This window comes from Mus pahari, chromosome 10, assembly GCF_900095145.1.
Source record: "Mus pahari chromosome 10, PAHARI_EIJ_v1.1, whole genome shotgun sequence".
In the NCBI taxonomy this organism is placed as follows: domain Eukaryota; kingdom Metazoa; phylum Chordata; class Mammalia; order Rodentia; family Muridae; genus Mus; species Mus pahari.
In genome coordinates, this window is record NC_034599.1 from 59746319 (window position 1) to 59761938 (window position 15620).

General features: G+C 38.3%; 1 protein-coding gene across 3 annotated transcripts in view; it reads left to right on the forward strand.

The window, feature by feature from the left end:
• The window catches only part of Dennd4a (DENN domain containing 4A), a 109765-nt gene that overhangs the window by 24070 nt on the left and 70075 nt on the right, over positions 1-15620 (forward strand). For 2 of the 3 annotated variants that reach the window (XM_029543003.1, XM_021206603.2), the window contains 5 exons: positions 561-627; positions 1236-1363; positions 4382-4713; positions 8056-8305; positions 14587-14656. In XM_029543003.1, coding sequence (XP_029398863.1) covers positions 4403-4713; positions 8056-8305; positions 14587-14656 — 631 coding nt within the window. In that variant the 5' untranslated portion in view covers positions 561-627; positions 1236-1363; positions 4382-4402. Of the gene's footprint in view, positions 1-555; positions 628-1235; positions 1364-4381; positions 4714-8055; positions 8306-14586; positions 14657-15620 lie in introns of all 3 variants that reach the window. The other variant, XM_029543002.1, reaches the window with a different exon arrangement.

Below are 15620 nucleotides of genomic sequence, written 5' to 3' on the forward strand. Positions count from 1 at the left end.
CTGGCTGTCCTGGAACTCACTTTGTAGACCAGGCTGGCCTCAAACTCAGAAATCTGCCTGCCTCTGCCTCCTGAGTGCTGGGATTAAAGGTGTGTGCCACCACGCCCGGCGACTTTGGGTTCTTTATCCTATCCCTATTGTATCTGTTGTTAAGTATTGATATTAAGATAGTTGTAAACATTTACAATAAAGGAAAACTCTCTTGAACTTTAGATTTATTTGAAACATGTATATGGAACTTTTCTGAGTCTGCTTTTAAGTTGTCTTAAATAGATATTTTTGTCTTGTGAATGAGACCCTTAGATGCAGTGCCCCAGGAACAGCCATTTAAGATGCCCTCCTTCCCTTGCTCTCACATCTGTGCTCTTCTGTGCCATTTGTCATTCTGCTTTCTCTCCTACTCCCCTGTGTCTGTTTCTGTTCAAGTCTGTAGCTATTGATTAAAATGTGGTTTTTAAAAAGCAGTATTTATCTTAAAATAATTACTATATCCACAGATATACTAGGGGGATACTTTATCAGAATTAATTTAACTTCAATTTCTATTCTTTTTAGTACAGAATTTCTCAGATCCTGAGGCCTCACACACTAGGAGCTATTTTTTTCCAACCGAAACGTCAGTAATGTGTGAGTAGCTTTTGTTTTTCTTTGTGATTTATTTCAGTTGGCTTTCTTCTATGTTAAATACTGGAAATTTAATTTGCCAGAACTTTAAGGATTTGGGATATAGTCATTATATGATAACTGTAAGTAACAGGTGTTACAAAATAATTTGTTAAAAGGTATTTTAAGCTGTCTCTTGGAGGGGAGCATAATGACAGTCTGAAATCCCAGCACTCAGGACAATGATGAAGGAGGATTGTGAGTTCAAATCCAGAAAAGTTCTTTTAGTCTATTTAATCAACTGGTCCGTTGTAGTACTAACCATTTTCATATATACGTCTAAGTGTGTGAATATCATATCAGATCCGGAAATTTCACTAGTATCTGATACTTGTTAAAAGAGCCTAGACCTCAACCTCTCAGTCTTTGAACCCTTTTAAGCTGGGGTCACAAATGTGGTCACTATACCTGGCACTGGTAGTTACTAATTTTACAAAACTTTAAGTGTTCAGAATTTTAAAATAAATAATGTTATGAGTATAATGATGCATGTGTGTGTGTGCACGCGTGCACGTGCTCGTGTGCTTATGTGTATGTTCCCTCAGATTTTCACTCTTGCCTCTTGTCTTTAGAGGCAGTCTGGGTAGCACATGCTTGCCTACTTTGACCTAATGGAGTGAGATAAGAAATCAAAAGCGTCTGGATTGACCAAAGGTTGAAAGGGAGAGAGACAACCCAGTCTCCATTAGCTGCTGAATGGGTAAGGACCTTTCTCGGAATGGCTTGAAGGTTTAGTCATCTTATATTTCATATAAACAGAGTGCGCATCTTGTTTTCTGTTTCCAAGGAAAACAGACTCCACTTACAGTGAAGTATTAGGGCTGGAGAATGGCTCCGTCTTCTTGGGAAAGTACTTGCTTTGCTGTCCTCAGCATGCCGCCGTGTAGGTTACTTAGTCTGGTCTTAGATTTTACCAAGGTATATATCTCCTATGGAAAACAGTGTTGGTTTTTTATAGAGGCACACGGCTTTAATTCAAGCACTTGGGAGGCAGAGGTAGGTGGATTTCTTTGAGTTCCTGGTAAGTTCCAGGACAACCAGAGCTACATAGTGAAACCCTGTCATGGTGTGGATTATCTGGGATTGTGGGGGTGGGGGGTGGGGGGAGGGTAAAAACAAAAAACTCTGAAGGTGCTATCATACACTTTAAATCGTTTTTAAAATAAGTTAGATACTAGCTAAACAGTCTTATAAATTTGATAAAATATTTTTATTAATTTTTTTAGAATTTCATAAAATACATTTGGACCACCTTTACCTCATACTCTTCTCCGAGGTATATGAAGTTTTAAGAGGCCTGTAAACATCTCATCTTCTTTATATTTTATTTATTTGTGTGTATCTGTACATAGGTGGGGACATGCATACTGTGAGATGAGTATGCAAGTCAGAGGACAGTTTGTGGGAGTCAGTTAGTTCTCTCCTTCCCCCCTGGGAATCCCAGGGATTGAACTGAAGTCATCAGGCTTGGCACCAAGCGCCTGCACCCTCTGAGTCATTTTGCTAGCTCCTAAACATCCTATCTTATGAGTACATTCATAAAGTTAGACAATTTATTAAATAAGTACTGGCTTATGGCACAGTATTGTTAATTCAAACGAATGAGATTTCAGTGCTTTGTATTAAAGTTATTATCTAGAGACCCTTTAGATTCAGTGCATGGCTTTGTGATCCTCAGTTTCCAAAAATTAATGTAATGAAGTTTACTTTCTGAGGCTAAAGGCTCATGTAGACCACTTCCCTGGCATCCATCTCCATCAGCCATAAAAAACAAAAACAAACAGGAAGTGTGTGTTTGTGTGTGTGTGTGTGTGTGTGTGTGTGTAGCTTATATGTGTGAGTGCTGGTTTGTGTGTCTGTAAGCATGCATACAGCCAGAGGTCAATGTCTGATGTCTTCCTCTGTTAATCTCCACCTTATACTTTGACACTGGGGTTCCCCCTGGGCCTGGGCCTCACCCAGGTGAAAGGGAATTACTGTCTCTATCCCCCACCTCAGGCACTCCAAGCTTCTACCTGGGTGCTGGGGATCTGAAATCAAGTCGTCTGCCTTACACAACAGGTACTTCACCCACTGAGCTGACTCCTCAGCCCAGTGCAGAAGGTTTTACTCTGGTGTGCAACAACAGATTCCCTCAGGGAAGGTTATTTTGAACTAGCATTTTCTAGAACATGTAGAGTTTTCTAGTTGTTAGGTGGTAAAATAGGGTTTATTGCTTAAGTACATTTTTAGAAATCCTGGGGTTAAGCAAATGACTACTAACTTTAATATTTCCATTTCTCTACATATAAAATATATGTTATAGTCATCTGTGTGCCCCATTTGATAACTGTGAAAAAGAGGCTTATGGTGTGTGTGTGTGCGTGTCTGTTTGTCCTTGAAATTCTTTTTCTTGTTTGCCTTTATTTTAACCAAGACTTATAAGACTTAATTCTATAATCTGCCAAGTCAAAAGTACAAATCCAGAAAGAACGCAAGTCCTGTTCATACCAGTATTAGATATTTACCTATAAAGTGAAGAACATGCCTTTTTATTATAAAGCTAATGCAGGAATTCTAATTTTGGTTATCATGAAAACCTAGATCATTGAAGTAGATAACAACAAAACCAAAACCTGGCCCTTTAAATATATAGGTGAACCTTAAAATGTAGTGGACATTCCCTACATTCTAGATTGTTGTTTTAAATACTGCTTTCCCCCTGTCACAGTGGTTTACAAAGCCAGAAACATATTAACTAAAGGAGAAAATAAGGCTTAACTGATTCTAGACAACTGAAGGTTTTCCTCTTGAATACTTTTAGATGTATGTATACATTTGTCTTTTTAATTTATTATAAGAGTGTTGTGTACTCTTTTTATTTAAGTTCTTGTTTGTTGTACCTGCTGAGATAGATTTGTCCTTGTATGTCTTTGTGGTTTAGAATTGGAGCTCCTCTTCTGCTGAGTCTTGTCTGTGCAAACCTAGTTTAGGGTGTTGCTCCTCCAGGGAAGTCACTAGTCTCAGAACACTTTTATTATATGTTTCTCAGTTGGAGCTCCCTAGATCTTAACAATGGCTTAAGCTCATGCTCCAGAGTCTCACCTGCGGCACAAGCCGGAGAGGCATTGAAGCAGACTTCATTATCTCTCTGTCCGTGGATAGGAAGTGGGTTTTTTTTTTTTTTTTAGTGCTTGGGGTTGAACTAGGGCCTCACACACGCTCTGCCACTGGACTACTCCCAAGCGCAGTGAACAGACTTTAAAGCCACTCTTTAAGTAATACTCTAGTCTTTGGAGCTTTTGGATTCTGAGTGTCTGCATTTCAGATCCCTGTCTGATTTGGTTCATAAGCTTTGTTCCTGTCCTTGTAATGCCTTTTAAAATACAACTCCTTGATTATTGAGGGGATAGCAGATTTTCTGATTCAACATTAGCTTATAGATAGCATTCTGGCACTTGGTTTCCTCAATATTTTGAGGCTATGGGAATTTCCACTATATTTTAAGGTTCACCTATATATTTAAAGGGCCAGGTTTTGTTGTTGTTATCTACTTCAATGATCTAGGTTTTCATGATACCAAAATTAGAATTCCTGCATTAGCTTTATAATAAAAAGGCATGTTCTTCACTTTATAAGTAAATATCTAATACTGGTATGAACAAGACTTGCGTTCTTTCTGGATTTGTACTTTTGACTTGGCAGATTATAGAATTAAGATTTTTTTATTGTTGTTTAGATATAAACTCTGTGATGGAAGATGATTGAAGACAAGGGGCCTCGTGTTGCTGACTACTTTGTTGTAGCAGGCTTAACTGACATTTCAAAGCCTCTTGAAGAGGAAATTCACTTCAACGATGCCTGTCACAAAGTGGCAAAACCAAAAGAACCCATCACAGATGTTTCTGTTATCATCAAATCCCTTGGGGAGGAGGTGCCACGGGATTATGTGTGTATTGATGTTACCCCAACTGGATTGTCAGCAGACCTTAATAATGGAAGTCTTGTGGGACCCCAGATTTACCTTTGCTATAAAAGAGGAAGAGATAAACCTCCACTTACAGATCTGGGGTAAGTTTTTTACTATATTAATTTAAATTGTATGCCTTGTAGATTTTGAAGTTAACTTTATTTAGTCATTAATAGCAGTATGTTAGCTTTGAAACAAATACACTTGCCTGGGTGTAGTCTATATGTCTGTAATCCTAGCACTTGGCAGGCTAGGGCAGGAGATTGTTATGTTTGACAGCAGCCTGAGCTACATAGTGAGAACCTGTTCTGCCCCTACCACCCATAAAAAACAGGATGGAAGGAGAATTAAAAATAAAGAAACACATACCCAGAATCTTATATTCACTCTGTCTCCATCTCTCTGTCCTGTGGGTCCTAGTGCCTGCCTTCCTGTTAGATGCAAGGGAGAGAATAAATATATTAAGCAGAGGGTACCAGAAAACTAATGGATCATCCTCATCACAAATTTTAAATTGAAAATTTTTTTCAGTTAAGATTCTACGTTGGCATGGCTTTCTCAGACTCTTACCTCAACCTCTCAAATGGATGAAACCACAGCCAGACATGTATAAGAATACATGTATGCTTAACCATGTATGAAGTAAAGATCTTGGGGTAGAGTCCTACTATATTGGACTTGCAGGCTCTTTTCTATTTATGATAACTTTATTGAGATATAATTATATAGCATGCAGTCCTAGCCTTTTGAAGCATATAATTAAGTGTAGTCAAAGGTGTGCAACTATCACCACAACATATTTTAGAATACTTTTATCGTGTCAGAAAGAACTCCTGCCTCATTAGTGTGTGCTGTTCAGTTTCCCAACCTTCTCGGCCCTAGGTAAACCATTTCCATCCTTGCTCTATAGATTTGCCCATTCGGGATATTTCATGCAAATAGAATTGTAATGTATATGCTTTGTGTGATTGGCCTCTTTTACAAAATATGTTTTTAAGGTTTATCCATATTATAGTATGTCCTGGTACGGTATTCCTTTATATGACCAAATAGTATTCTAACACATGGCTGCACTATAATTTATTGTGCCACTAGTTGATGGCTATTTGGGCTGTTTATACTCTGAGTCTATTATTAATAATGCTTTTATGATTATTCATGTACAAGTTTTTTTTAAAGCTTTATTTATTTATTATATGTAATTACTCTGNAGCTGTCTTCAGACACTCCAGAAGAGGATGTCAGATCTTGTTACAGATGGTTATGAGCCACCATGTGCCACCATATGGTTGCTGGGATTTGAACTCAGGACCTTTGGAAGAGCAGTCGGGTGCTCTTACCCACTGAGCCATCTCACCAGCCCATGTACACGTTTTTATGTAGACATGTTTTGTTTGTGTGCATATTCTTGGGAGTGGAATTGCTGTATCATATGATAATTCTGTGTTTAACCTTTTGAGGAACTTCTGGAATATTTTCCAAAGTAGTTTCACAAGCATTGTACAATCCCACCAACAGGGTATGGGAAAAGTTCTGATTTTCTCACAAGCCTGCCTAATATTTCATATTGCTATTTGATTTTTTTGTCCTAGTGAGTATGAAACAGAATCTCATTATGATTTTAATTTGCATTCTTGTGTTTGCTGACGATCCTGAACATCTTTACATGTGCTTATTATTAGCTAGTATCATTTAAGAAATGTGTGCTTAGCTCTTTTACCAAGAGTTGTTTACAAGTTCTTAATGCAGTCCTTCATTAGGTATATGACTTACAAATATTTTCTTCATTTAAAAAGTTCGCTAAGCAATGATGGGATATACCTTTAATCCCAGCACTCAGGGGGCAGAGGCAGACAGATCTCTGTGAGATCAAGGCCAGCCTGGTCTACAGAGTGAGTTCTAGGACAGCCAGAATTTCACAGAGAAACCCTATCTATAAAAACTAAAAACTAAAAACCAACCAACCAACCAAAACAACAAAAAAAACCCCAAACAACAGAAAACTCATTTTATGTGTATACATGTTTTGCCAGCATGTATATCTGTGTACTGCATTCATTCCTAGTGCCCAGGGAGGCCAGAAGAGGGCATCAGGTGCCCTGAAATGAGTTTCAGGGGTGTGAGCCACCAGGTGGGTGCTAGAAATTGAACCCAGGTCCTCTGGAGGAGCAACCAGTGCTCTTAACCAATGAGCCATCGTCAGCCCCTTCTTCATTCTTTACGATATCCCTCTCATCACTGTATCTTTTGAAACCAGGAAAATAATTTTATTCACTATCGTATGTACATATGTATTACGTATGTATGCATGTATATATGTATGTATTTGATTTTCTGTGTCTATGTTTTTCTGTCTGTCTCTATCTCTCTTCTCTGTGTGTGTGTGCATGTATGCATGTTCTACCATGTTGCAGGACCTAACTCAGGTTTTCAAGCTTTGTTTTTTTTTTTTAATTTATTTATTTTATGTATATGAGTACACTGTTGCTCTTTTCATGCATACCAGAAGAGGACATTGGATCCCATTATAGATGGTTGTGAATCACCATATAGTTGCTGGGAATTGAACTCAGGATCTCTGGGAGAGGAGTTAGTGCTCTTAACCACTGAGCTATCTCTCCAGCCCCGGTTTTCAAGCTTTGTAAGAAGTGCCTTTGTCCACCAAGCTATCTCACTGGCCCAAGTTTTGATTTTATGACTTAAGTAGTATAAGACTCTGAGAAGTTAAATGCTGCCTAAGGCAATACAATTAGCAGTAGAGTTCTAAATAATTTATATGTTTTTAGCTCCTTTGTATTTAGAAATCTTTATTGGAAGTGTTAGAGTGAAAGAGTAGAAGAAGGTACTATCTGGGCGTGCCATTCTCTGTAGACTTTAACTGTGACTAAAGTACAGGTTATGTCTCCTTTAGAATGTGCTTGATTTAATAGAATATAGGTAAGTACATACATTAATAAACAACTTAACTATGTGGAATGCTGAACATTAAGTGTCCTTGTATCTAATTACTACCACTCTCTGTTATATTAGTAAGCACAAAGTTTTATATGGATTTTTTATATATATAATTTAAAGTTTTAGTAGTGAAACAGTTATCCTTTAGTATAGGACTGTATAGTTTAGTCTTAAAATAAATTGTACAATTTATTAAAAACTTAACTGGAAAGAGTCAAAGTGAAGAATGGGTCAGGAAACACCCAACTCTTTTGCAGAAGATGGAGATGTGGCAGGATCTCAGGTAGCCATGGCTTTGAACTTGTCATGTAGCCAAGAATGCTCTTGCATTTCTGATCCTCCTGCCTCCTCTTCCTGAGTACTGGAATCACTGGAGTGTACCAGCACGCACACAGTGCTGCATTTAAGATGAGCCATGATGCTTGAGAATGTTACCTTTCGGTTTTGAGGGAACTTTGTGTATTTATTTGTTAAAAATTATGTTTTAGGGTACTATATGACTGGAAAGAGAGACTGAAGCAGGGCTGTGAGATTATTCAGAACACTCCCTATGGACGACCTGCCAATATTAGCGGCAGTACCTCATCACAAAGAATCTACATCACTTACCGAAGAGCCTCTGAAAACACGACTCAGAATGCGCTGGCTGTTACAGACATATGCATTATTATACCCAGTAAAGGAGAGAGTCCACCACACACATTCTGCAAGGTTGACAAGAATCTCAACAATAGTATGGTAAGTTAATTCTGTAGCACTAATGCACTTAACCACTTGCCAGTGAAGAAATGCACAACTGTAAGACTTTTCTTGAAAACAAAATCGCGTAACAGATCTGAAAAATAGGTTTTTAAGGATGTTGGGTGTTTTATTGTTTTTGAGGATACTTTAGTTGTACTTTCACAAAAACTGTATAAGAAGCTTTGTTTTCTCTTTCCCTCTCCCCTTCATCCTTCTAACTTAAATAACTTTTCCTTATTTCTATGACGTCAGTAACTTAACACCATGGCTGCCTCCTTGTCCCCATGCTCTCATGCTAGATCCCTTGCATACACAGCTCTACAGATGCGGCGTTCACGGTCTTCCCTGTCATTTCGTTCATCATCAGTTTTCTTCTGTCAGACACATGCAAAACTTATCCCAAGATCACCATTTTTTTTTTAAATAAAAGGTTTTGATTCCATATTCCCATCTCTTTCATTGTCCTGTTTCACCATTCCCTATAGTAAAACTTTGTAAGATTTCAGTATGTGGTGGCATTGGAGGGAATGGCTGAGTTGGTATAGCTCAGTATGTGGTGGCATTGGAGGGAAGGGCTGAGTTACTGTAGTGCTTGCCTAGCACATAAGGCCCTTCCTTCCACCCCCTGCACTGCATTACTGGGTGTGATGGAGCACACCAACAGTTTCAGCACTTAGGAATTGAGGCAGAAGGATTAAAATTCAAGATCACCATTGGCCACACAGTAAGTTCAAAGCCACTCTGAGCTACTTGAGACCTTGTCAGCCTCATTCCCTGCAAGAAGGAATTGAATAGATTTTACTCCATCCTTCACCTTGGCTCTTTCCAGTTAAGGTTCTGGTTTGGTTTTTGACTTTTGTTGGTTTGGATTTTTTTTGTTTGTTTTGTTTCATTTTGTTTTTCTAGACAAGGTTTTTCCATTTAGCCCTGGCTGTCCTGGAGTCTACTCTGTAGACCAAGTTGGCCTGGAACTCAGAGATCTGCCTGCTTCTGCCTCCTGAGCACTGGGATCAAAGGTGTGCATTTTCACCACCTGGCTCCAGTTAAGTTTTTGACGTTATTCATCCCAAGGTTTTTCTTGTTACTGAGTCCTGTGGTCAGTTCTTTATCTCAGCCTTTTAGGTTTTGTTACAGATGATGACTGCTTTTCTATCCCCCAAGAAGAGGTGAAGCACTGGCTGCAGTCTTGAGTCTTTTCTTTCTTAGCCCACCAGCCATTCCCTTCTGTCTCGCAGCTTCCTGTGGAGTGGGGTTCCAAGGCTTCAGTCCTTAGCACATTCATCTTTACAAAGCTTACTCTGTTTTTAGTCTAATTATTCTAATACAGTGAGTTGGTGACTTCTACACTTCTGTGTCTGACTAGACCTCTCTCATTTATTGTTTCTTGTTAGTTATCTTGCTTAATAGAGCACCTCAAATTTAACACAACCTGAAGTGAAATCTTGTATACCTTTTAAGATCTTATTTCCACTGTCTTGCTTGTCTAATAAATGACAATTTTAACTTACTAAAATGAACAAACCTTGGAGAAACAGAACCTTTCTTTTCTACTTACTACGTCCTCCTATGAGTTCTGCTGACTCTAATTTCAAACATCCCTTGATCTTGATCACTTCTTAACCACTGCAGGGTTATAAGCCTGATCTAAGCTGTAATAATCTTTAAAAGTTACATTTACTTATTTGTTTTCGTGAGACAGACCTTACAGTGTAGACAAGGCTGAACTCACAGAGATCACCTGCCTCTGCCTCCCAAGTGCTGGGATTAAAGGTGTATAACACCAGTCCAGGTTCCATTTGTGTGTCTGTGTCTGTATGTGTGTCTGTGTGTCTGTGTGTGTATGTAATTTCTATTCAAAACAAACTTTTACTATTCATCTTAGTTTATGTCACTTCCGACTTTCTTTTAATACTTACAAACTATTCCAAAAACTGCAAATATAGGGTAATAAATACAAGTTATTTTTAGTTTTCTGTGTTGTCAGCAGTACAGCTTTGATCAACCCTGTGCCTTTTTCTATGAATATTTGTTAAAAAAAAAATGACACGGGAAGAACAGATAATTGAAAGTAGAACTGGGGACTTGAAAGATGGCCTAGGGTAAGCACACTGGATGCTCTTGCAGAGAACCCGGGGTTGGTTCCCAGCACCCACATAGTGTCTCATAACAATCTTAACTCTAGTTCCAAGGAGATCTGATGCCCTCTTCTGACCTTCAAGGGTGCCAGGCCTGTACATGCAAGCAAACACATAAATGGATAAATAACTCTTAAGAAAAAGGGATGTAGAATTGATATGTCTATCAGTGTACCGTGTAGTTTGAAAGACATTGACTGATTGCTTTGAAAACATGGTGGTGATTTATATTTCCTCTAGCCTTTGTCTATGAGTGCACCTTCTTTAGTCCTGCACCTTGCCAACATTGTCTATTGTCAGTTAATGTCTTTGGAATTAAAAAGTAGAAATCACTATGATTTTAACATGTTTTTTGGCTATTGTGGCATTTGAACATCTTTTAATGTATATAACTTCCCCCTGCACCTGTGGAAAACACATTCCAAGACTCCTAGTGATGCTCCTAGATTTTAAAAAAGATTTTACTTGTAATTATGTGTCTGTGTGTCTGTCCTGGGTATTTGCACATGAGTCCAGGTGCTCACAAAGGTCAGAGGCTTTGGATTCCTTGGAGCTGCTGTTACAGGCTGGTGAGCTGCCTGGTGTAATTACTAGGAGCAGAACTTGGGTCTCTGTGAGAGAAGTTCATGCTCATTACTGCTGAGTCATCTCTCTGACCCTTCCTTTGGATTTTTGAGTAAGACTTAACTCTGTAGATACCATGCTTTTCCCTATATGTCTTTATAATAAAATTTAACTTATGCACAAGGCATGGTAAGAGATTAGCACCAGTAACTAGTAATGAAGTGTAACAAAGCAGTAGTGCAATATCCAGCATCACTGCTCTGATATGTTAGATTCATTGTTAAGTATGAGGAGGGTTTCTCAACACAGGCACCACTGTTGCTGTTGGGTGAGTAATGGGCAGATAGCAAACACTGCAAGTATATTCTGGACAAAGGGATGATTCATGTCCTAGGCAGGATGGAGCAGGATAGTGCAAGTCCCCATCACAAAAGTCATGCAGGTTACCACTTCTAAATTGATGGGGGAGGTGCTAATGAGGGCCCATCTCCACTTGAAAATCTTTTGGCACTTGGTGGCCACTGGGGGAATGAAAGTAACTTTTTTTTTTTTTTTTTTTTTGCTTTTGTTTACTATTTATGGGTGTTTTAACTGCATGTGTGTCTGTGTACCAAGTGTGTGTGCCTGGTGCCCATGGAGTCAAGAGGAGGGTATTGACTAAATCCTCTGGGACTGGCTTTACAGATAATTGTGAGCTGTCATGTGGGTGCTGGGAGTTAAATATGGGTCCTTTACAATAGCAATCAATGCTCTTAATTGCTGAACCATCTCTCCAGCCTTGGGAGTAAGTGTTCTTTGAAGGTGTGGCCACTGGTAGGCTGCCCCTGGTCCAGTTGATGTTCCCACATCCATGCACATATAGAGAGAACTAATCAGAGTTATTTTAAAAACAAACAGACAAACAAGAGGACATGCATTTGGGAGTTAAGGGAGATCCAGGGGAGCTGAGAGATAGAAAAGGGGGAGCCAGTTGAGCACAGGCAACTGAACTGTGAAAACTGAATGTGTGGATAAGGGAGGTCTAGTGAGTATAACGATTTTTAATGAAGATTGCTGCATTGGATGAGTTTTCTATAATTTGTTCTGTCTTCTACTGTAAGACATTGAAACTCTGATTTTTAATATTAGAAGCAAGCTGTTGATACCACTAAATTTTACATGAAATAAGCTGTATTTACATAGTGCCTATGTGCTGTGTGGTATTCTAAGTGTTTCTTCACTCTTGCCAGTGACCTTAGTAGGTATTTTACCCCCATTTTATAAAGAAGCAAATTTGAGAATTAAAAAGTGGTTTTTTCCTCATAGCAACACCTTCAGTAAATTGGTGAAGCAAGACCCAGACCCAGGCTATAAACTGCAGAACTAAGAGCTAAGCATTGCCCCACACTGCTCATACCCTGTTGTGTGGCCTGTAACTGCTGTGTCAAAGCCAATGTTCATTTCTAAGATTTGTAGCAAGAAAAATTTAATTAATTTATGCTCCTGTCAATTTACAACTTTGTTAAGAGTTGAACTTTTAACTACCAGTTTTTCAAATGTAACTTCTCAGCATGTACAAGCAGGCACTTTACAGATGTTAGGTTATTTAATGCCAATTATCAGTAGATCCCTTTGATTGTTAATGCAAAGTCATACTGAGCAGTTTCTAGAAGAAACACTTTGAAAAGTGGTTACTGAAAATATCTAACTTTATCCTAAAAGAGTTTACCTTTAGATATGTCACCCCTAATTAGATGACCATTTTTTACTATAACTAATATGCCAAAAATGTCTATAGATGATTATGATTTAGCAATATTATGTGGCTGTTGTGATTATAGTAGAAGAAAATCATGGTAGCAAATAGAATTTTAGGGGTTGAGGCTGGTCCAAGGTGAGAAAAGGAATCATTCTATAGCCCAGCCTGGTTGTAGCCAAATCAGCTCATGGTGATCCTGTCTCCCTCACTCTCCCAAGGGCTGAGATTCCAAGCACACGCCACACATTTGGTTCACAAATAGTCTTAAAAGGCTATATATGGTAATAATTAGGGCAGAGATTGTTTTTGAACTCTTTCATGAATATGGGGCCTAGCATACAACATTTCAGATTTGATTTGGTATTTTAGCAATGCTATACAAGTCTACATGTATTTATGTATTTGTTTTTGACTGAAAGTAATTGACACTGTCATTGGAACTGTTTCTAAGTCTTATTAACTAATCAAGATGTTCTAGCTAAACCTTTCCCATTGAAATTAAAACCAGAAAGTGTTTCTTTTTTTCTTACTGTGACAGTAGTCTCTCTATTGCACAGAGCATGTATTCTCCTCTGTAGAGAATAAAGAGGCATTGTTAACAGCTTGGTCACCATAGACTCTGGCCAACCTGCTTGGGTTTGAATCTCACATGTCTATAGCAGACAAATTCCTTCACCGTGTATGCCTTGGTTTCCTTATTCATAGATTAGAGATATACAGTGAGGCTTTTTTTTTTTTTTGTACATAGGCATTTTTGAAGAATAATTGAATTAAGATTAGAACTTGGGACAATGCCTTCAACAATAGCAAAAGGATACATAAATTAAATGCACTACTACCAATTCCTTTTATGTGTTTAATACTTAGAGAACTTTTTAAAAAATTATTTTATTTATTTACATTCTGGTCACTGCCTCCCCTCCATCCTCCCTCTGACAGTTCCTCATCCCATTCCTCCTCTCCCTTGCGTCTAGGAGGGTGCTCCCCCCACCAGACCTCCCATTTTCCTGGGGCCTCAAGGCTCTCAAGGATTAAACGCATTTTCTCCTACTGAGGCTAGACCAGGGAGACCTCTGCTACATATGTGTCAGGGACCTTGGACCAGCCCATGCATGCTCCTGGTTGGTGGCTTAGTCTCTGGGAGCTCCCTGGGGTCTGCGTTAGTTGAGACTGCTGGTTTTCCTATGGAGTGACTCTCCCTTTCAGCTTCTTCAACCCTTCCCCTAATTCAACCATAGGGGTTCCCAACTTCAGTCCAATGGTTGTGTGTTAGTATCTGCTTCCATCTCAGTCAGCTGCTGGTAGAGCCTCTCTGCAGACAGTCATGCCAAGCTCCTGTCAAAAGCACATCACAGCATAGAAGTAAGGCCTTGGTGCCCCCGATGAGATGGGCTGATCATTGGACCTCCTTTCCTCCAATCTCTTAGAGAAGAGCTTTTTAAAAATTGTGCCTGGTTGTTAAATGTGTCCTAAGTTTTCTTAATGAAAAAAGATTAGAGAAAGAAATGTTTAATGGTTATTTCCTTACTTTTCAACTGAGAATGGTCATTGATATTTCTGCCCAAGCTTGGAACTTAGAATAAAGTCTAAATTTTTGTGACTTAGTTTCATTTTAAAGGATCAATTTTTTCTGCTATTGTGAAGAGGAGAATTGACACCTTCTGAAAGAAAAGTAAGCAATGATTCTAATAAAATGCTAACAAAATAGTAGATTGGCAACAGTTTACAGGTGAAATTTGTTATTACATGATAGTGAATTCATATTGGAGAGCTCAATCACATTCATTTCATCAAGTTACTGCCTTTTAAAAATTAAATGCTACCTTTTCTTTTCTCTTTAGTGGGGATCTGCAGTATACTTATGCTATAAAAAGTCAGTGGCAAAGACTAACACTATATCTTACAAAGCAGGTAAGCATCATTTTGGGGAGAAATACTTTATGTAGAAATATATTGTGGGGTCCATAAGGTTAAAGACAAAACCTGCCTCTAACCAGATTGTGTACCATGTTAAGATATGTTAGCATCGGGACTTAAATTCCAGCTCTCGTCTCTTGAGTCTCAGGTTGTCTTAAAGTATTTTGGATGGTGCATGAAAGATCACTTTGAGAAGAAGGTAGAATTTTTTTTAAGCCTTAGGTTTAAATAACAACTTGACTACATACCAATTCTCTTTAATTTTTAAACTAGTGCAAAGTATGGAAAAGATGCTTCATTAATATTTATATTAATCTAGTCAAATTTATATTTTATGATAATTAATAGTATTACAACTAATTTGCAATTTTATGATGCATAGTTGAAGTTTTCAATTTTAAAAGCCCTCAAAATGTCAAACATATTGATCTTATTTATAAGAAAGTAGATTCAACCTTCTAAAATTAGAGTCCTGGACTCTTTTCTCCTTTTGACTTTCCAGGGGTCACAGTTCACCAGTATTTCTATTCTTTCTTTACACCTGCAATGTTGCATCAGGACCTGAGAGACTAGAAGTTGACCGTGAATCCTCAGGGGACCTCACTGGCTAGCTGGCATTTGATTAGAGAGAGAACCTTAGTATATCTAGTTCATTTTGCCTTTTAGATGAATAGAGCCTGAGTCCTATTTGTTGAGAATCAAGATGTTAATTTAAAAATTTTAAAAATTGTGCCTGGTTGTTAAATGTGTCCTAAGTTCAGATTCCCACTTTATCATGGCTCAACCAGTGATGACTTACCTGATTTTAAGGACATCTCGGTCATAAAATGTCTTGTCTTGTTCTTTCTCTCTTTCTTTCTTTCTTTCTTTCTTTCTTTCTTTCTTTCTTTCTTTCTTTCTTTCTTTCTTTCTTTCTTTCTTTCTTTCTTTTCTCCTCTTCCTCTTTCCCAGTCATGTT